Raw genomic sequence first — 21,580 nt, forward strand, 5'->3', positions numbered from 1 at the left:
GATAACTGTCTTAAAGTTAGTATGGTTCAGGGTAGACAAATTTAATTCGTCAATTGGTTTAAGCGAGTTAGATACCTTAAAAATCATCAATTTGGCTGAAACTTTGCAGAGATAAGATATACATTAAATCATTAATTAGTATTTAAAAACTGAATAGTCGAGATGTGGATATGAGACCGAAAAGTGACCTTAAACTCCAACCTCACACGTTAATTTCAGAGTGAGACCTCATTCTAGATAAGATCTGTATATATATATATATATATATATATATATTAGAGTGAAAAATTAAAAATAGAACATCACATGTATCTACTATTGACACAATTAAAACGTTTAGTACGTGTATAGGTGCAGCATGCCAAGAACGTAAATACAATATTGGCCGTGCCTTCACCAGTAGAACTTATAGCTTGTTATGATAGACCCATAAAGAACTGTCAATGCATTTCTTATCGATAATGAATTCAGCTTGACACCAAAACTTATGTTAGTTAGTACTTATTCTGCAATTTAAATGTTCAACTAATTTAGCAAATGTAGTTGACATCTCAATATTCTATACTGAATATGAATCTCAAATTCAAATAATGTAGCAACTGCGCGAAATGAGTACTATTTTTCTTCTATTGGAAATCATCTCAATGAGTTTTACTAGTGGACCGGACATGCCATTTTCATGAAGAACAATCATATAAGATCGAATATGCAAATTAAACAAGACATTAATAGCAATTGAAAATAAACAAATATACGAACATCAATATCCGTCGGACCACATGATGCTTGCATTTTACAAGTCTATAATGTTCTGTCACCAAAAGGGGTATTCGATGCGATCATTTCCCGGGAGCTATGTATGCTTTGGTTTATAAGGTGAATATTGGGGACAATGGGATTGCGACTCTTTGCAACGTGACAGGCGCACACCTTTTAGTCTGTCCATCTGTGTTCATGAATTATGCAAAGGAATATTCAATCTGGTGTAGAAGATATATCTTAAAAAAAAAAAACCCGCAATTAATGGATTTTCCTTTTCAATCATTGTGATGATCGAGTTGGGTAAAATGAAACCTAGAACGCCAATCTATGCTTTTCCAGTCAAGAAGACGTTGTCACCAACAAGGCAACAAATTAATAAAAGATTCCATGGCCACATCTTTAAACTTCGAGGATGGAGTGTCAATCATAGACTACCGTTTCCTGATTTCGTTCTGTATCTTTGGGATTCTTGATCTCTCTCACTTGTATGTGCCTTCTCATAGTCAAAATCGTTTATAATCTAGGTTGCGATTCAATGTGAGAATTGGTTGTCTGACACGTAGGCATAACAATACTCATATGCAAGAGGATTATGTGTTGGACTGAAAAAAGTATCGCATAAGAAAAGTGGTTGTTCAACACATAATCCTCTTGCATATAAGTATTGTTATGCGTGGCATGGACAACCAATTCTCACATTGAATCACAACTTAGATTATAAGTATTGTTTGCACACCGGTACTATATTTACAGTGAACAACCACATTTTTTATGCGCGTAACCAGTTTACAGTGAGTCAAACCAAGGTTTCAAATATCGGTATCTTTGTATATATCGGTACTTTGAAAAAATGAGATATCTAAAATATCGGGGATACAAGGTAACAAAATGTCGTTTTTGAAAAAAGTCAATTTATTAGAAATTTAGAACTACATATAAATACATATGAATGTCAGCTTCATTTACATCCAAAAAGAGACTCTAGGAGGTTGAAAAGTCACTCGCTGGTCTACGAAAATGTAATAATTAGACCAAAACATATGACCCATATAGTGCGAATTGTAGTGATGAACATGATAGTTATAGATCTCTTTAGAGCTGCCGACTGTTTCCCCTATAAGGGGATAATAAGGATGAACCCAACTGCATGACTGATCATATACTTCTCCATATTGATTATATCCATAAGCATCATAACCAAATTGATTGCTGCCTTCATGAGATTCATTTGAGATCACACTGCGCTCTATGCCTAAACTGATAGAGTCAAAACTTAAGGCAATTCAAGAAACATCAGATGGGGTACTTTGATCATCAGTTGCACCTCTAGTCCTCCTCCCATATCGGGTCTTCTCTTGAGCACCATGACCAGCTGTTCTCACTCCGCGGTCTTCATCTTGGGTGGTATGATCAAAATTACCTTCACAGGTAAATTGAAATCCTCCATCCACAAAAGATTGTCCATAGTCATATCTTTCACCTCCACTAACTGTTCCGCTTCCACCCTCTCCACTATCATCAGAACTATTTGGAGTTGTCGTACCATCTCACGCATCATCACTATCTGAATTATCTTCTAGGTTTTTAACAACTTCTTCATATAAAACTCTCTCTACATTGATTCCAGCATTAGTTGCAGTTTCTACAACTTGTGGAAGAGGTCTTCCAGCTTCATCATCGAGGTGTGCAGGCATAATTCAATCATGAAGTGGATCAATGCCATTATCAAGCGGCTCGCTTGCAACATGAAGTAGATCTATATAGTTGTGTTCATTGACCACATTATTCTTTGCCTGTTTATCTTGCAGCCGCAGCTTCATGTTGTAGTAGCAGTATACAAGCTTTTCCAACTTCTGATATGACAAACGGTTCCTTTGCTTGGTATGAATAATAGCAAATGTACTCCAATTTCTCTCACATGCAAAAGAAGAAGCCGTTTGTGCCAAAATACGCATTGTAATTTTCTGCATTTTTGGTGCAGAATACCCACATTGTGCCAATCAGCTGTAAAGCTACTACAATGAGTTATTGCTATAGTAGATCAACATTTTCTATTAAAGAAATTATATGTGTGTGTGTGTGTGTGTCTGTGTTTTAATGTATACATGTTACGTCCCGAACCAAGAATTTGCAATTTACTTTCGTGTCGGATGGAAATTGTTAAATATTTTCAATTTTGAACCTTTTTGGATGTTTTAGTGGCCCTAAAAGTTGACTTTTTGTTCGGGTCAAAATTTGAGAAAATGTTCTTCACGAAAGTTGTAGGGGACGTTAAACCGAGCGCGTGCATATGTGGTTCGTAAAAATCAGACTTCGTATGCAAGAGTTATGACCGAAATAGTAAAGTTACTGTTCACGATAATTTTTGATTAAAATAGAAAGTTACCTAGGGTAGGTTTCCATTTCCGGAAACCCACCCTTCCCCTTTTCTCTCTCCTCCCCCCCCCCCCTCGAGCTCTCTCTTCTCCGGTTCGGCGATTTTCCTTCCTCCTCCGACTGCCGGCGATTCCGGCCACCCCAAGGCGTGCCACCGGTCATCCCAGGATCGCCTCCTCCCTCCGAGCACCCCTGCATCCTTGGTTTTCCACGATTTGGCCGGAAAACCACGGATCGAAGCCAAAACCACTCCGGATGCAGTTTGAGGATTTTGACGATTTCCGGCGATTCCGGCCACCTCCGGTCCCCATCTTTCTGTCGAAGGTTTGGTTTTCATCACTGATTATTTCCCCTATGGTCTTGTAACACGATTTGAAGTGTAGAGGCCGGATCGAATTAGGGTTCTTGAATTTTCTGGGTTTGTGTTCTTGGTTTGATTTCGACTGTTTCTAGTTGTTATTTGTAAATGTTGTAGTTATGAAGTGGAATCAGTGTGTTGAGTAGGTGTTGTAGCTGGAATTTGGTGGCCGGAGGTGGAGGTTGGCCACCGGCGCGTGAAACAGGGTTTTGGCCGGAAATTGTGACTGTTGAACATGTATTCGATCCATTTTACATCTAGTTAATTAATCGAAGCTTGGAAATCGATTTGGAAGTGATTTGAATATAATTTTGATGGTTGATCAAGAAAATTGGTGAAATTGTAAATCGAATTACGAGGAATCCATCGATCGGATTTCCTCGGTTTGGCCTTTGAGCCTATTTATTAAGGAGATAATATTTTTGAAGAAGATTGGGAGAAATTGGGCAATGAAAGTTGATATTAGGGTTGATTTTAATTAATTCAATTTAATTTTCCCAACCCGAAATTAAAGTTACGAACGTTCTATTGTACAGGACGTGAGGAGGATTTCCTCGAGGAGGGTTTGGATCGACGGCAAGCTTAGCCGTACTTTGTGAGTGGACTTTTGTTTTCAAACAAGTGATGCATGCGTTTATTTATTAAAGCTTGTTTTATTTTATTAACGTATTTTCCGAGCATATAAAGATAATTATGATTTATCTTATGGAATTACTTCTAAATATTATTTTCCATGAAGTATTTATGATTTATATCGGTTGAGAATTTGGTTATAAAGTTGTTATGCTCGGATTCGAAATTATATTTGAGACTTTATTTTTAAATGGAGTTGGTTGAAATAAATCTCCATGATTATTTACTGATTACGATTTTAGGCATTGAGAATGCCTCGTTAATTTATACGGCTTTTTACGAAAATCATTGTACGGTTGGGAATCGTACCCGTATTGTTCCTTATACATGGGACTTGGGGAAGCTTTAAGGATTTAACGGTTTTTAAACCGCCATACCTAGGGTCGTTATTTGTATATTATATTACTGGCTAGCCTATTAGTACTCCTCCCTACTTACTATGTGTTTGTGGGTGAGTAAGAGCAGAGCATTGGATGCTCCAGAGTGTGGGACACTCCGACCCGAGCCTAAGAGGCTCCCTTATTTAGTATGGTGAAATTTCTTCCCCATCTTTTATCGTTATTTGACTAGCCTCGCTAGTCCGATGTATTTTCCCAGCGGGGCTGATATGGTTTGCGAGTTTTGAATTTAAAGAAATATGTTTTATAAACGTTGCATGCATCGAGACTTTATATTGTAAACTTGTGGGAAAGTATAAATTTATCTTCATTATACTTATTTATTTTGTCCACTCACTCTAACGTTTTTATGTACTTTCCCCCTGGGCCCTTTGGTTTAAATTGCCCAGATCACAGTGTTGCGGACCGGCATAGGAGCGGAGGCTAGTACCACCTTTATCATCCATTCTCAGTAGGATATTGATTAACCTACTTATTGTATTATATTCCGAGTCTATTCCTTAGATTGCTCTGAATACTTGTTGAGAGTGGATTTATACTTTTGTATAATTATGTGTATAAGAGTGGTTTATTTTGGGAGATTGTTGAACGATTGAGTTGCTGGGTTGTATTTGTTTAAGATGTTAAGACTGTGGAGTTTGATGTTTATACTTGGAAAATTATGGAATGTTGCTAGGAAGCAGGGTGGCTTCAAGCATAGCATTTAGAGTATTTGAGGAGTGTTTTCAGCAGGTTTAGGGTTGCCCATTTTTAGGGGAGGTTCTGTAGAATTTTCTCGAAAAGTGGGTCCCGCAGGTCCACCTAGGAGTTAGGAGGGTAATTCCGGGGTGGGTCCTGACAATACATATACCACAAACCTGTTTTTCTGGTTTCTCTTGTTTTTCTTGCTATGGTTGAGCCAAATGATTCCTTTGCATCTCTAAAGCATACAATATGCATTAACCATTTGAAAATTGGTCATTTATAATCCCAAACTTTTTTAAGGTTGTCATCAATAAGAAGTTACCTCATCCACAAACGTATTCGCAATTTCTCCATTTATGTTAAATTGTTCGACAATTGTTGCCAGAGAGTTTGTCAAACGTGTGCTATGACCAACATCAGGTCGATAATGAAAATTTGGGTTTGAAAAATGTGCTACAAACAAGAAACCAAAAAGTTATATAGTATAGATCTTCATCTAACTAAGTAATTATCAAGATACAAACGTATTTCGAGATAGAGAAATAATACCTGCTGCATGCAATGGTTGACTTAATGTGTTATCCCATCGATTATTGATGATTTTAAGCACCCATTTCTTTCCTCTCATATGTAATATTTGTTGTTTCACTCTTTCAAACATATCATATAATATGGGCATGGTTGGCTGAATTTCTGTGTCAACAATTCGAAGAATCTCATACAATGGCTTATAAATTTTAATAATTGAACCTTTATGGCTTTATCTTCTTTCTATTATTCAACTATAAAGTTACAAACTACATACAAAGTTACAGACATAGTCACAGACTGCACAATACCAAATCTCTCCTCACACAGATTTGCATTTAGACTTTTAGAGAATTACTTCTCACCCAAAATCTCCTTGAGGGTATTTCTCCAATTCTCCTCACCTAGATTCGCCTTGAGGAGATTTTTTTCCTCACTTAGATTCGCCTTGAGGGGATTTTCTACTCACCTAGATTTACCTTGAGGGGATTTCTCCTCACTCAGATTTGCCTTTAGGAGATCTCTCTTCACACAGATTTTCATTTATTAGATAATTACTGAGTTTTTTTTTTTATCTCAAATTTTACAGATATTTCTTCACTTTATCGAGGATATATTGCAAATATCTAATATATCGGTGATATTTGATGATGTCAGAGAAATTTAGCAGAAATGGTAAAAGATAAGATATTTACCCATAGATATATCGGTCCTTCGAAAAAAGGAGATATCAGATATATCGCAGATATTTAAAACCTTACGTCAAACTAGCGCGATTCTTGACACTGTACTCTAGCACTAGCTACCACACAACACGAGCATATATATATATATCCACCACAACGGAAAACTGCCGGGAGGAAAAGGTAGGGACTAGGGAGGCAAACTGGGGTTTCAGACAACTAGCTAGCTAGGGTTAAATCTACGGTTTGAAGACTGCTGAGATAGATAGAGGGAACAGATCGAGTTTATGATTGTTACGGAGGCTAGAGTACTTTCCATTAGGGTTTCTCCAAGTCCCAATTGCGAGTACGTACTGCTAATGAGAACTAAACTATTGTACATAATGCTTGCATTCTAATTCTTGGTATTTTCTTATTTTGAGGTGGTTAATTTCTAGGGTTTGCTCCACAAAGTGTAAGGGAAGAATTTCTCTAGCTAGGGTTAATAAGGAGCTAGCAGCCAATGAAGCTTTTCATGTGAGAGAAATTAAGATTGGCAACATATATCAGATCATAAACAACGAACCATGTATGAAGATCTTGGCCCTAATATATAAATATTTAATCTAAATGATCGATCCACAAATTTCAAAGACACGTACATACAGCTCATAGAATATGTGATAGATACATATAGTATAGCTTAATTGTTGGGCAAAACAAAACCTGTTGAACAAGACAGAATATTCAAATATGATCAGACAAGTTTGATAACATCGTTAGAGACACGAGCACGATGAGCAAAGCTAGGGATACCCTATACGACATGCTCAGCACTCGTCAGTCCGCTCTTGAAATAGTTTGAATAGATATATTCGTTTGAATCGTTTCAATTTTCTTTGTTTAATTGCAACTATTTATGAGGTATGTATTCTTTTATATTTTCTTATTTATATGCAATCGATTAAAATAATACATATTATGAATCAATGATCATTACAACGTTAGAATTATAACTTATTAACATGTCACAACTCATCGACATGATAAACATTCTTTTTCTATTAATTACTTATTCAACCACTCATGCTCATGGTATTAAGCTTTCTTAACTCCTCCTTCTTTTCAGAATAAGATTATCTAGAAGGAAATCTATAATACAACCACGTATTAGTGAATAAACTCCATCATTACATAAATGAACGTCATAATAGTCCTCAAGTATGAAACAATCGAACTCGCCGCGCACTTCAAATACAAAAAGCAGTGCACAATCGCTAGTATATATCTTGACGAGCAACAAAGCATGACTTTTCTTTTGTGCTTGATGAAGAGTGAAACCTTAAATTAGATTTCAGAAAAACTTTTAAAATTAACTGTTTTTGTATAATTATCACTAATAATTATCATTGATTATTCCACTCCAACTGGGCCATCATAACTGTTTTTTTCCCCTTCTATTACATGTATGAGTCGCTTACTAGTTATGGTTAATCTTACTTAATCTTATTCTTATGGTTTCAAAACTTATAACATGATCTACGTATCTTGAAAATAAGTAAGGTTAGGCGAACCACAGTTGTGAGTTATTTTACTTTATGTAAAGATTTAAATTTCGATTTCGGTACTTCAAATTTAAGGAAATTTGGGAGATAATTTTCGATTTCATTGGAAATTTCCGTTAAAAATGAAGAAATCACGTTAATTGTATTTATAAAATTATATTTTTGAATAAAACTTTTACATAAACTAAACTAACCTATAATAAACCTACTTACAATATAACCTTTCTAAAATTGTACATGCATAATAGAATTATGATATGTTGAGCCAAGACTCGAAGAACAAAAAGCAGATTCGAAGAACAGAGAACATTTAAAAAGAAATTTTATTAATGTAACCTATAATAAACCTATTAGAGGTTACATTAACATATAACAAAGAACATATCGCAAAGAACAAAGGTTAACTTTATTGTAGGAACTCAACATAACCTCGTCTTTTTTGCTATTAATTAACAAAAAATATATTTATGCAATTAACAAAAGAAAAGAAAAAAAAAGATCTCATTGTCGGTAACATACAAAATTTCATGAAAATTTTGTGAAAATTTCTAACAAATTTTCGGTGTGAATTTTTAAATATATTTTTTGTATGTAAATATTTCAAAAATTAAGAATTTTGCCGAAATAAATGAAAAATTTTGGAACATTTCAGGTAACTTTTGATGGAAATGATATAGCACATGAATTTCGTTTCGGTACTTCAAAATTACAAAAGTTTCGACGGAAATTTTGGCACTTTCAGAAAAATTTCAATCCTCAACGTTATATGACAGCTAATGTAATACAAAATTCAACAAATCAGAAAAATTTATTATATGACGTGACTGTGTCACTTCAATTATCAAATAAAGTGAAATACAGGTAATACCAAAAACATGGTTTACCTAGCATTATTCTTTAAAATTAGTTAATCTTAGTCCAAATTACACAAATTCCTTATTTTTTTTACACGAATGAATTCACATATATTATCACCAACAATGCCAATAACTTTAAGTATCTCATTAATTTCACTTTGGCCAATGATAGTTCAATATTTTGGAAACAAATAATGAAGAATTTGTGGATCAAGAGACTAATTTTCAAACCATAATTAAATATTTTTATACCACACAAGCAACACTAAATATCACCAATATTGCCCCAATACTATTTGGTTTAGGACATAAGTACTCTCTTATTCATAAGTGCGTGGTCGTGTATTCGACTCATGAAAAACTAGTTATTGTAATCTTAGTTGTTGATGTAATGGAAAAAAAAAATTCACTAATGGAAAATTAATAACTTCTACCAAAATTTTAATTTATAATCATTTAAAGAACCAAATAACACTATGGAAATGCTCTAAAAGATCTAAGAGCATTTCAATGCACTTTCTAAGGAGCTTCTAAGTTCAAATTTATGAAAACATAAAAATGCTTTCTTTGACTCTCGCAAGAGAGAACTTGCGGCAGCGGCAAATCTCGGAAGGCGGCGGCGCTGTACCTTGGACCTGGAAGGGTGTTTCATCTCTCTCTCGTTTATACATCGGAGATGACGGCGGTTTTGATCGTCGGGATCTCTTAGTTTTGGACCAGAAGCTTTTGGATGGTAGCCAGGCTGTGAAAGGCGGAGTGACGGCCTAGGTGACAGTGTTAGGCTCTCAGGCTTGGAAATTCGAAGGGGTCTCAATCGATGAAGCGGTAGAGGCGACAGAGTAAGGCTTCTCGCTTTCCTTCTTGCCAGCTTCGGGTGGGACTAAGCAAGGCGAAAGCTTCACCTTCAACTTTGCTATCGCGTAGCTTGTCAGCGTTACCAGAGTTGAGGCTGTGGGCTTGACTCGTTTTGATAAAGTAGGTACAGGCGGAGGCAAGCCTATTGATGACCTTGATCTGGAGGCTGAGGTGGATGTCAGCGGAGGTAAGGATGATGTCGACAGAGGCAAGATTGCTGTCGGCGGTGGATGCAGCAAGAAGGTTGACGACGGCTATGCTATGTTGGTTCTGCTAGGGTTTCTCCCATTTGGGCTTTCAAATGGGTTGCTGTGGATGTGGGCCTCTCTTTTGGTTTTTGGATTGGTCTGTTTCGAATCCAAAAGACCAATAGGGCTTTTTTGGTAGGCAGAGATGCTGAAACTGATCAGATGGAGGAGTTACCAAAAGACGGTAGAGCTATGGGAGATGCAGGACCATCTTCCTCTACTAGCAATATTTAAATTTCATTTCGGTCGCAAAATCTAGTTGCTCGGTTGTTATATTTATTTAAACTGCTTTTGAGGTTTTTAGGTTTTGTTAGAATAAAGGTGTGTGAACTTCCTTAAAAGGTACCCGTACCCGAGAGTGCGAGGTTTTGTTATTTCTAAAATAAGTCATTTGTATGTCCTAAATGATGACTCTTTATGTCGGCCCCTCAGGAGTGTATTGTTTCTGGTACTGCTTACTGAATATTATAAAATTGGATGACTTATTTCGATTCAAAAAGATCAAATTTATGAAAAAGTCCCATATATATGCTCTGCATAGCAAAACTTCTATATGTTGGATGATAATTGCCAAATGTACCAAGTAGTTGGTCCAAATCTATCTTTAATAATTTAACATACCACACCAAACAAAGTTATTGGGTATGAGATTCTCATAAAAAAAAAGTTATTGGTATGAGTATTTTTATTTATTTTTGGTTACAATTGGGTATGGGTATGATAATTTTGGTCCATGTATTCAGGATATCCTTCATAGAATTTCTCCATATAACTTATTACAAAATTTCCTTAGATGTAGCTCATGTAGTAGGTTGCCAACCTTTCCCCTATTAGGTTATAGATTCCCACCAAATTAAATTGAAAGCCTTTGCTTACAAATCAAATTCTACCTTCCTTAATCTTTTTCTTGTTTTTGGTTATGTAATAATCTTGTCCTTGCCACTGAAAGAAGTAAATCAAAAGTAGAAAAAATTTGAAAAATAATAGCTTAAATGTAAAAAAGCAGTTACCAATTCTTATCCAAGAAAAACCAAAAACCAAAAACTAAAAACCAAAAAACCCAGTCCCATTTACACCATCACTGTTCTTCTTCTTCTCCCTCTCTTAAATTCTTGTGGGAATCAATACCAGTAACAAGTAAAGTCTCTCTCTCCCTCTAAAAATAACTCCGTTTGAACCGGTCCATCTATATCATCTATCTCTCTCTTTCTCTCTCAATCAACCTCTTTATTATTACCCTCCTTTTGCTTCCTCTCTCTCTCTCTAGGGTTTTGATTCTGATTTCTGTAGCACAGACCCAGAATCATCATCATCCTCATCTATCCAAAGTTCCCATCTTTTTTGTGTAATGAGTTCAACATCTGTGAAACCCAACATGCTGCCTGCGGGCCTGGTCTCCAATCTCCAAGACGTGTTGAGCAAAAGAGGTGGAGGTGACCAACCCACTGAGCCTTCAACTTCTGAAGCTGCAGAGGACCCTGTTGATAGTTCCAAGCCCATCGTTTTGGTCACCAATGGTGATGGGATTGACTCCCCTGGTCTTACTTACCTTGTTGAAGCTCTCGTCCGCCAAGGCCTTTACAATGTCCATGTCTGCGCTCCTCAATCGTGGGTTCTCTGTAAATTTTGCTTCTTTTGCTTTGGTTTCTCTGTGTTCTAATTTGGGCATGTGGGGGGTTCTTAAGTTTCCTCATTTGGGTGGGTGGGTTCTGTTTGGTTATTGGTTGCTTTTGCGTTTTGTTCATCTGGGTATGTGGTATTCTTTCAATGTAGTATTGGGATTGTGCCTGTGTGATTCTGTAGTTTCTGAAAGTTGGTTGCTTGCTTTAGGGACAAATCAGTATCCGGTCATTCCGTGACTCTCCGAGAAACGGTTTCTGTTAATTCTGCTGAGATAAATGGTGCCACAGCTTATGAAGTTGCAGGTACAGCTATATTTTTATTTACAAGTCGTTGCAAATCGGATTTCAAGATTAGGATTGATATTCATGCCTTTTTTTTTTTCCGGTGAATTGAGAAGATCATTTCTTGTGTGTGTGTGTGTGTTACTGCAGTCATATGCCCCGCAGGGCTGTGTATTGATCTTGTCATTTGATAGTAATATGCTTTGCAATGATTCTTTTACTCAGGTACTCCCGTAGATTGTGTCTCATTAGCGTTATCTGGCGCACTGTTTTCTTGGTCAAAACCTCTGCTGGTTAGCATGAACATGATGTCTTTTTTAGTTCATATCTAGATTTTGTGGTTCAGCATACTGAGTGTTGAGAATAATATGGTTTCAGGTAATCAGTGGAATCAACCGGGGATCAAACTGTGGCCATCACATGTAAGTTGTAATTTATAAGCCTCTGTAATGTTCGTAATGTCTTCAATTTTGCTTATACTCAGTATTTAAAGTTTCTATTAATAGACACTTGTAATGATATCCAGTAAACGTGAGTAATGGCTCTGTTTTTTTTTTTGGTTACCTTGCTAGCAATGAATAGCCTGTATTTGGAGGCTAATGTTTGCTTTGTATGTTAATTTTTACCAGGTTGTACTCGGGTGTTGTTGCTGGAGCTAGGGAGGCACTAATAAGTGGAGTGCCCTCTTTATCAATATCACTAAATTGGTGAGTTTTCAATCCCTTGCAATTTGATGCTCAGTTGCTCTTTGCATATAAATATTGATAAGTTAATCTTTGGTGTTATAATCTAATTTAGGAGGAAGGATGAAAGTCAAGAAAATGATTTCAAAGATGCAGTTGCTGTTTGTTTACCTCTAATAAATGCAGCAATCGGGGATATTGAGAAGGGGGAATTCCCCAAGAGTTGCTTTCTGAATATAGAGATTCCTTCATCTCCTTTATCAAACAAGGTTTGTGTTTCTGAACAATTGTTGAATTGTCTGGCCTGGAATAACGTTATTGATTTGCATATGACCTGGTTCTGGTTCTGTTTTTTTATTTTTTTATTTAGTTTTGTTTCTTTACTTACCTTCTTGATGACTTGAAGATTTAAGTAATTTCAGTTTGAATCCCAGTCCCTTGGATCTTTCATCTTTCAACTTGTATGGAGTGAAAAGTGCTGATCTTTGACTAGTGTGTGCTGTATTTTTAGCAGTTAATAGTTACTTGTATTATATTCATGTGTTAAATTTTAACTACTACAACTGTAAAACATCATAAGACAAATCACCAAACTCGAAGGAGAAGGCACATTATTATCCTACATTACCATGGTAGTTTTAGCAATGCAGTTGAATTATTTGACATTGCCTAAGAAGAGAGGCAATTTTGCAGTATATAATTTGTTGCTCAATGTGTTTACATAAGTTTTAGTTGTGAAAGAGTTCTTTTCGTGTATCTTGTCTTCTACTTATTGAAGGTAATTCCTTTTCTCAATAGGGTTTTAAAATAACCAAGCAAAGCACATGGAGATCTACTCCCAGCTGGCAAGCTGTTTCAGCTAATCGTTATCCTCCTGGACATTTCATGAACAGTCAACAAAGCCTTGGGATTCAGCTTGCACAACTTGGCCGAGATGCATCTGCTGCCGTAAGTTGCTTTCGCTAAAAAGATGGCTTTTTTGTTCAGTTGAAATGAAAGATGGCCCTACCTCATTTGGTTTTCATTCTTGGATTGTTATATATTTTCTCTTTTCTTAGGGTGCAGCTCGTCGTGTGACAACACAGAAGAAGAATGTGGAGATTGAATCAATTGGAGCTGCAGGAAAATCTGATTTTGAACGGGTGAAAAAGTACTTCCGACTAGAGGTAAAGGCATGTGAGGTTACATCTGGAAGCAACCATATGGACAGGTTTAATTTGTAGTTTGGATGATACATGATGGACAATAAGAGTGAGGAAATGCAAATGTGAAATTATAGCTCATTATCAGGCTATTCTAAATTTCAACCACCAAAGTGGTCTTCTTAGATTAGTTAAACCTCTGTGGAAGCAGGTGGTGCTTGATTACTGTAGAACTTCTTCAAAATTGAAGTCCTGTACAGTTCTAATCTACAAACAAATACTAAAGGCCTTTTTTAGGATAGCATATATTTCCATGAGTTGCTTCTAGCAATTACATTATTCTACTTTTCAGCACAGATAAAGTTTTCATTACTTTTAAGTTCCACTTCTCATTTTGTATGCTTTATATTTTTCTCTCAGTTTTTTGTTCTGCTTTTTAGTATTTTTCTTGTTGTAAATACTAACCCATGAGTATATATTGATGTGGACAGTTTGTGGATAAAGAGCAGGAAAATACGGATGAGGATCTGGATTTCAGAGCACTCGAAAGCGGATTTGTAAGTTGAAAGTTTCATATCCCCTCTCTATGTCTAATTTTAAAGGTTTTGACTGTTGAATGGTTAAGGACGGTTTCTGACAAATTTCATCTTTGATTTATACTTCTCTGATTCACTTAGACATAAGATGATCCTGTTGGTGATTGTTTGAGCAATAATAGAATTAGTTGTAGGAGGAGGATTGTGCCAATAAATAGGTTCATCTTGGTTTGGTTAACATTTCCTAGTAGGATCCACATCATTTTATAGGGTCCCGACTTTGAACTAATTACAGATAAGCTCTTAAATGATCAACTTAATATGTTTTGCGCACGTAACTTTTAAATGCTTATTGATTTTCTGTAAGTTGGCACTCACCTCTCTTCAGAGCGTATTCATAGAGATCATGAATAGATAAGTTTACATCAACTTCTTTTAGATGGTAGGTGTATTGGGTGAATTTCTTATGTCTAGGTTGGTCTTAGAAACATTTATGATTGATCACAAGAGTGGTTGATTCTCTCTCTAACAGGTATCGGTAACTCCTCTTTCCCTTTCACCACATCTCGAGTCCGATACTCAAACAGCTGCCTCCAATTGGATCTCGTCTGCACTTCAAGAGCAATAAGGCATTCCAACTTGACTTTGTGTTCATCTGGAGTTCCGATATTATTTTTTGGGGGTCTGCAGTTTATTTATTACCAATTTAACAGTCGATCACGATTTTTAGTGTCCATTTCTATAATTTATTTTCTGTAGTTTCCACTTTAGTTGTTTTGGTTTATTTGGTCATGGAGCAAATGCTTCTGGTAATCCTATGGCATGTTTTAGAAATGCCAGTTTGTTGTTTCTTTTTCATTTTTCTTTACCAGCATAACATTGCCGGTTGTATTGTAATTGGATGTGGTTATATTCTCATTGTTATGTTACAGGATGACTACTTTGTTTGTGGAAATTATAGTAGTTTCAGTTCCAAATCTCACCCTTGTGTCATTGCATTTTTTAAAGGAGTTATTGCTTTGCGCCGCAGAAGAAATTCCCGCTTACATGATATATGATAACGTAATTCAAGTTTCCTTTACTTATCCAAACTTCAAAGTAACAAATCCAGATTGTTACTCAACAAGTTCTTCTAACAGTTCCATTGCAACAAGCAAAGTAGTGATTCATTATACCCTTTACATTTAGATTGAGCATCTAGAGGATACATTCTTCAAGTATCACGTTGCCCGAATGGAAAGACAAGTACATACTGCGTATGCATGATAAATATGTATGTATGTATCTTCCATGAAAAAGTTGAAGAAGTTTTTCGATCCTTAAGGGCTATCCAGTCTCCAAGCACTGTTCTGAAATTGATCTTCCGGTATCATCCAACCAATAAACCGTGCTCTTAATATAGATTACCCAAAATGCGAAGGATGAATACAGGGATGCAACTTTTTCCACGACTATTATTATAAATTTTTCTCCATGCCTGCTCCTCACTCGTAAACGTGATTATCAAAACATTTCTATATAACTGGCCATGATAGTTACCGTACTTGAAAGTTAACTATTGAAAACAGATATCTGAAACAACTAATGGTTAGAAAAGCTGGGAAGTTTGTTATATTCCACAAGGAGATAAACTTATTTGAAATTGAAAGCTAATCAAAACAGTAAAGGAGTTCATTATTGATTGAGCATTGGTACATTTCTAAATGCAACTGGTCATGAATACACATACTAAAGGAGATCAGCTATACATAGTAGCTTTAAACTCTTTCAAGTTCTCTAACGATCGAGTAGAACCAAACTTTCAATGTAAGTACCTGCTGAAGTTTTGTAATGACTATCCTGCGCCAAGCTAATCCCTGTTTTCTTTATCAGCTTCATTTTGAGATCATATAGAACCATCTGGCCCGTATCTCCTTCATCACCTTTAGTATGCTTTTTGTCCTTCGCAATGAGTTCGTTCTGGATACTAAACCCCAATGGCAAATAGTCTCTTCCGGGCAGTAAAACTGCAGTGTGCAACTTGGTAAAAGACTGTTCTTTCAGAACCCATATGTCCATATATTTTTGTGGTTTCTGGCAATCAGGACCTTCAAGATAGGAATAAAAAAGGCAAACCAAGCCATTGTAGACTCCAACATATGTGAAGCCCTTGGTGGAAATAGTATCTGGAACCATTAATTCTTCAAATTCTTCACTATCCGTATCAAATGACACAAACCTAAACTTTTTTGACTTTGTAAAAAGCCAGTATGCCACTCCATTGAAAAATGCGCATCCTCGACACCAGTCTGGATTGAACTTTAACCAAGGAGGAATTACTTCAATCATCTTCCAAGAGCCAGTACTAAGACTATAGACCTGCACCTTTATGATAGATCGAACATACCAACCCATTGTTACCACTCTGTAGTCATTAAGCTCCGGGTGGAATCCAAATGAGAGAGAGATATCATAACTGGAATAATGTGGTTTGAATATTGATTGTGGAAGAGTCCTAAATTTCCTAATACATGGATTCCATATGCATATAGGACTACTCGGCCGCAGTACTTGATCCGAAATACAAACCAGCCCATTACTTGAACCATATATCCTAAACTGTTCCTCAGTCCACAAGGGATGTCTCAACTTCAAACACTCCTCAAATGTTTCAGTAGAAAATAGCGAGTGGCAAAGTGCTGGCTTATCTCTCAAGCGCTGGAGGGCAATTAGATAGGTATGCGAAAGTTTTGTAACATTCCTGTTAAGATGTTTACTAACAAAACTTGGGCTGCCAATCAAACCACGCCATGACTGGGATACACACCTAAACCGAAGGAGCGACTTTGCAGGTAATCTTGCTAGGATGTTGATCAAGATTTCTTCAGGGATATAACTAACACTACTAATAGTACTACTACTACTACTACTACTACTACTACTCTTCTTGCATTTGTTTCTTCTCATCCTGAATAAAAAAAGAAGTCACAAAAAAGGATACTAGTTTCAGTTTTGCTAAAGATTCAATTGTCTGTGCTCACAATAAACCAATAATTCTTTGTACAACCCAACCAACTATTGAGCTATATAACAGAAAGGAATCAGATTTGAATCAAAATGGCTTATGGGTGGGTGCTTCAAATTGAAATTCCGTTTTTACGTTAACACAGAAGTAACAAGTAGAAATCATAGTTATGTGAACCAGCAGAAAACCATGAGATCTTACTATGTTAAGAAGTAAATTGGATATAACATATACATGAATAAAGAAAGTAAAGACCGGCCATAAAAGCTCGTACCTGATCGAGAATTGAGATGCTCCGAGATTTTGCGGCGACAGAGAAGTCAGAGGAGTGAGAGAGGGACTTCGTCTTTGGTTAAGTCCTTGTTAAACGACATCGGGCTTGGAGGTGTTATGGGTCTGAAACGCAATATGCTAAAAGCAGCTTTAGTAATTTCTTAATCAAATTTTAATTCTAACTCACCATTTTTAAAATAAGTCTATATCAGTTTTTCTTTATTTTAACTAATTTTTAAATTTATATATTTTTTTGAATAAACAAGAAATAGTTTAAATTTCTGACATCATAGATTTAAATTTGAAGCTTACTAGCTTCAACACGAAGAATGTGAAGGGGTGGTTAAGAAGGGTTGGAGTACTAATACCGGTACACCTATGTATTGTGTAATAAAGAAGATCGCGTTTACACGCATAAGGTTGGATAATTGGCAGAAGCAAGCTTTCAGGGGGTGCCAACTGCAAATGTTAGGGGTGCGCGCTCGTTTGGAAGATTTGATGGATGTTGCCATATCTAAGGAGGTGCAAAATGAGAAGAAACTGCTGATGGAGCGATTGCAACGCTTACTGTCCCAAGAGGAGTTATTCTGGAAATAGCGGTCTAGGGTAACTTGGTTGAAGGAGGGAGATAGAAATACAGGCTTCTTCCAGAGGAAGGCATCAAATGGGAGGAGAAAGAATACTCTGAATGGTTTGTATGATGACATAGGACTCTGGTGTGATGATGATTCAGGAATGGAAAGAGTAGTATCATCTTATTTTTCTAAGATGTTTGCGGCCTCAGAGCTGGATTATGAAGCCATGGAACTTACTTTAGATGATATACAACCCTCGGTGACTCCGGATATGATTGATATTTTGGGGGCACAATATACTAAAGAGGAAGTAAAAGATGCTCTTTTTCAAATGTACCCTACCAAGTCGCCTGGACCAGATGGGATGCCTCCCATTTTTTCCCAACATTATTGGGAGACGATTGGTTTTGATGTTCCATCTGCAGTTCTTAGCTTCTTACATTCAGGTTAGTTGCTTCGTCAGATTAATTTTACACATGTATGTCTTATCCCCATGCCAAGGTTGATAATCCTGAACATATGTCGGATTTTAGACCTATTGCTCTCTGTAATATCATTTACAAGATTTGCTCCAAAGTCATAGCTAATAGGAGTTGGTGCTGCTGGATTTGATTTCTCCATTCCAGAGTACTTTTGTCCCTAGACGTTTGATTACGGACAATTTACTAGTGGCTAACGAGGTTGCACACTTTGTGCATAATAAACGTGACGGAGGTGAGAGATGTATGGCTCTGAAACTTGATCTTAGCAAGGCCTATGACCGGATGGAATAGTCTTTTCTTCGCAAGGTAATGGTTCAATTAGGGTTCGCTCATGATCGGATTGAGATGGTGATGCAGTGTGTAACCACAGTCAGATATTCTTTTTTGGTCAAGGGTAAACCAAGAGATTTGGTGATTCCAAGTAGGGGATTGAGGCAAGGTGATCCATCATCTCCCTATTTGTTTTTGATTGGAGCAGGAGGTTTTTCAGCATTATTACAACAGAAGCAGGAGTTGGGTCTGTTGCCTAACATTGGGGTATGTACAAATGCACCTTCTGTGAATCACTTGCAAATGCAGATGATAATATGATATGTGCACATACTTCTTTAGATGCATGTTATGAGTTACAGGATGTGATTGAGACTTATGGTAAAGCATCTGGTTAGTTGGTCAATTTTGACAAAAGCTCTGTGGTTTTTAGTAAGAATGTATCGAGTGAACTGCAAGGGGAAATCTCGAGTTTATTGGGAGTGAGGATTGTAGCCTCTCATGAAAGGTAGTTGGGGCTTCCAGCTTATGTAGGCAAGAAGAAGACTGCTACATTTTAGTATATTAATGAGAACATGGCTAAAAAAATTTCTCATTGGCAAGGTAAATTCCTTAGTGGAACTGGAAAGGACATTCTGATTAGAGTGGTCGCTCAGGCTCTTCCAACTTATGCCATGAGTGTTTTTCAGCTAACTAATGGGTTTTGTGAAGACTTGGAATAAATGTGTGCGAGATTTTGGTGGGGAAGCACAACGAATAAGACGAAAATTCATTGGAAGACATGGAAAGCTTTATGTACGTAATTCGAAGAAAGATGGAGGGCTAGGGTTTCACAGGTTGTCTACTTTCAACTCCACCATGTTAGCAAAACAGGCTTGGTGAGTAGTTTCTAATCCTACATCTCTTGTGGCTTGGATTTATAAAGCAAAATATTACCCAGAGAATAATTTTTGATCAGCTCCCACTCATGCTACACCATCGTATTCATGGTGAAGTATTATATCTACTAGAGAAAATTTGAAGGCTAACTCCTACTGGCAGATTGGAGATGGCTCCAGAGTGAATGTGTTTTCGGATTGTTGGGTACATGAACTCCCTCTTGGAAAGCCTATTGGAAGGCCTAATTCGGTAGGGGAAGTACAATTGGTCAAGGAATTGATCACAGAAAATGGTTATTGGGATAGTCCTCTTCTTCAGGCCTTATTTACTCAAGAGGAGGTGGAGCCTATCTCAAGGATTCCTTTAAGTCAACGAGTTGTGGAGGATAGGTTGGTTTGGAAGTTGGCCAAGGATGGCAAGTTTTCAGTCAAAACTATTTATAGTAGTTCGGTGAAAACTTTACCTAATATTGTCCCGTTTGATCTTCCCGTGAATGGTAGTTTTTGGCAAAAGCTTTGGAAAATGAATATTCCAAACTCAGAAAAGATACATATATGGAAGGTATGTCACGATATTTTTCCTTCTATGGAACGACTAGATTCAAAGAGAGTCCAATTGGAGTCCCAACTTTGTGTTTTATGTGAGCAAAGCCGTGAAACAACCCTGCTTCTTTGCAAAGAGTGTTCTTATTCTAAACTCATTTTGCAATCTCATGGAGTGTTGAGTCAGCTTTGCTACAGCCCTCAAGTTGAGGGATTTGATCTCATTAGTTGGATTCAGTTTTGTGTCCAATCTCTCTCGGTGCCAATATGGGAATCTTAGTTTGTTTACTCTGGGAGATTTGGAAGGAAAGAAATCACAGAGTGTGGGAACACAAGAGAAGTGCATCTTGTGACGTTGTCTTGAAGGCCCTGACGAGACTACAAGAGTTCAGTTTTCACAACTTAAAGGTTGTGAGTTCAGCTACTCGGAGCTCATAAGGGGTGAAATAGTCAGCCCCACCATTTGGTGTTTTCAAAGTGAATGTGGGCGGGGCGTTTCATCATATCACCAGGAAGGGAGGGGTTGGCTTTGTTGTTTGGAACTCGGCAGGGCACATGGTAGCTGGAAGTGGTCGACCGTTTTTCGAACTAGTTTCTGCAGAACATGCCAAGTTATTGGCATGTATAATGGCAGTTGATTTCCTACTGCAGCAGGGCTTTATGCCGGTGATACTGGAAACTGATGAGCTGATGGTGCAAAGCCAATTGACTTCTCAAGCGAGGATTAACACATCGATTCTTAGTCGATTGCATAAAGATTTGGCAGTGGTTTTGGCTGCAAACACAGACCTTTTAGTCACCTATAAGGGTAGGAACACTACTACACAAAAGGCTTCACACGACAGTTTAAAACTGTCGTCTCACGTTTTGCATTTCCGTGGTCTATCGAGGCGTCGTCTGATGAAACGCTGTCAGACGACGGTTTTCAACCGTCCTATACCGATCATTGGGTCGACGGTTTGCAGCTGACTTCGTCGTCTGATGGACCGGCAGATCTGCCGACATGCTGTCGACAGAAATATGTCGTGGTGTGACTTCTACTCATACCACTGTTTTAGGATTCCAGCGTGGTGTGACTTCCACTCATACCACGATTTTAGGATTCCAGCGTGGTGTGACTTCTACTCAGACCACGCTTTTTAGGAAAATGTGGTGTGATGACTTAAAAATTCAGTGCATGTGTGCTTTCACACGACACATATAACTCAAACTGTTGTACCATGACATTTGAGACCATGATATCAATACAAACCGTCGTCTGAATTGTAGAAATTTTGTTTGATTGTACCCTAAAAACCTCATCAGATGACATATTTTCCTACTATTGTTGTAATGGAAAAATTCAGATTCTGGAAGCAAAAATG

General features: G+C 37.1%; 2 protein-coding genes across 2 annotated transcripts; one reads left to right on the forward strand and one right to left on the reverse strand.

The window, feature by feature from the left end:
• The first annotated feature begins 11,004 nt into the window (after positions 1-11,004).
• LOC112190676 (5'-nucleotidase SurE) lies at positions 11,005-15,146 on the forward strand. Its single transcript, XM_024330148.2, has 10 exons — positions 11,005-11,534; positions 11,757-11,851; positions 12,056-12,123; positions 12,209-12,252; positions 12,460-12,537; positions 12,629-12,782; positions 13,312-13,461; positions 13,572-13,679; positions 14,147-14,212; positions 14,724-15,146. Exons 1-10 carry the CDS (start codon positions 11,275-11,277, stop codon positions 14,817-14,819), a joined length of 1,119 nt encoding a protein of 372 aa, XP_024185916.1. The 5' UTR covers positions 11,005-11,274; the 3' UTR covers positions 14,820-15,146.
• Positions 15,147-15,764: 618 nt separating this feature from the next.
• Positions 15,765-17,601, reverse strand: LOC112183649 (F-box/kelch-repeat protein At3g06240). Its single transcript, XM_024322012.2, has 2 exons — positions 17,470-17,601; positions 15,765-17,138 (listed from the first exon to the last, which is right to left on the reverse strand). Exon 2 carries the CDS (start codon positions 17,135-17,137, stop codon positions 15,968-15,970), a length of 1,170 nt encoding a protein of 389 aa, XP_024177780.1. The 5' UTR covers position 17,138; positions 17,470-17,601; the 3' UTR covers positions 15,765-15,967.
• Between the last annotated feature and the right edge of the window lie 3,979 nt (positions 17,602-21,580).

This window comes from Rosa chinensis, chromosome 2 (genome assembly GCF_002994745.2).
Source record: "Rosa chinensis cultivar Old Blush chromosome 2, RchiOBHm-V2, whole genome shotgun sequence".
Lineage (NCBI taxonomy): Eukaryota > Viridiplantae > Streptophyta > Magnoliopsida > Rosales > Rosaceae > Rosa > Rosa chinensis.

Coding starts and splice junctions, on each gene's coding strand:
- LOC112190676 (XM_024330148.2), top strand. CDS start 11,275: ATGAGTTCAACATCTGTGAAACCCAACATGCTGCCTGCGGGCCTGGTC. Junction 12,124..12,208: donor CTTGGTCAAAACCTCTGCTG/GTTAGCATGAAC, acceptor ATATGGTTTCAG/GTAATCAGTGGAATCAACCG. Junction 12,783..13,311: donor CATCTCCTTTATCAAACAAG/GTTTGTGTTTCT, acceptor TTTTCTCAATAG/GGTTTTAAAATAACCAAGCA.
- LOC112183649 (XM_024322012.2), bottom strand. CDS start 17,137: ATGAGAAGAAACAAATGCAAGAAGAGTAGTAGTAGTAGTAGTAGTAGT.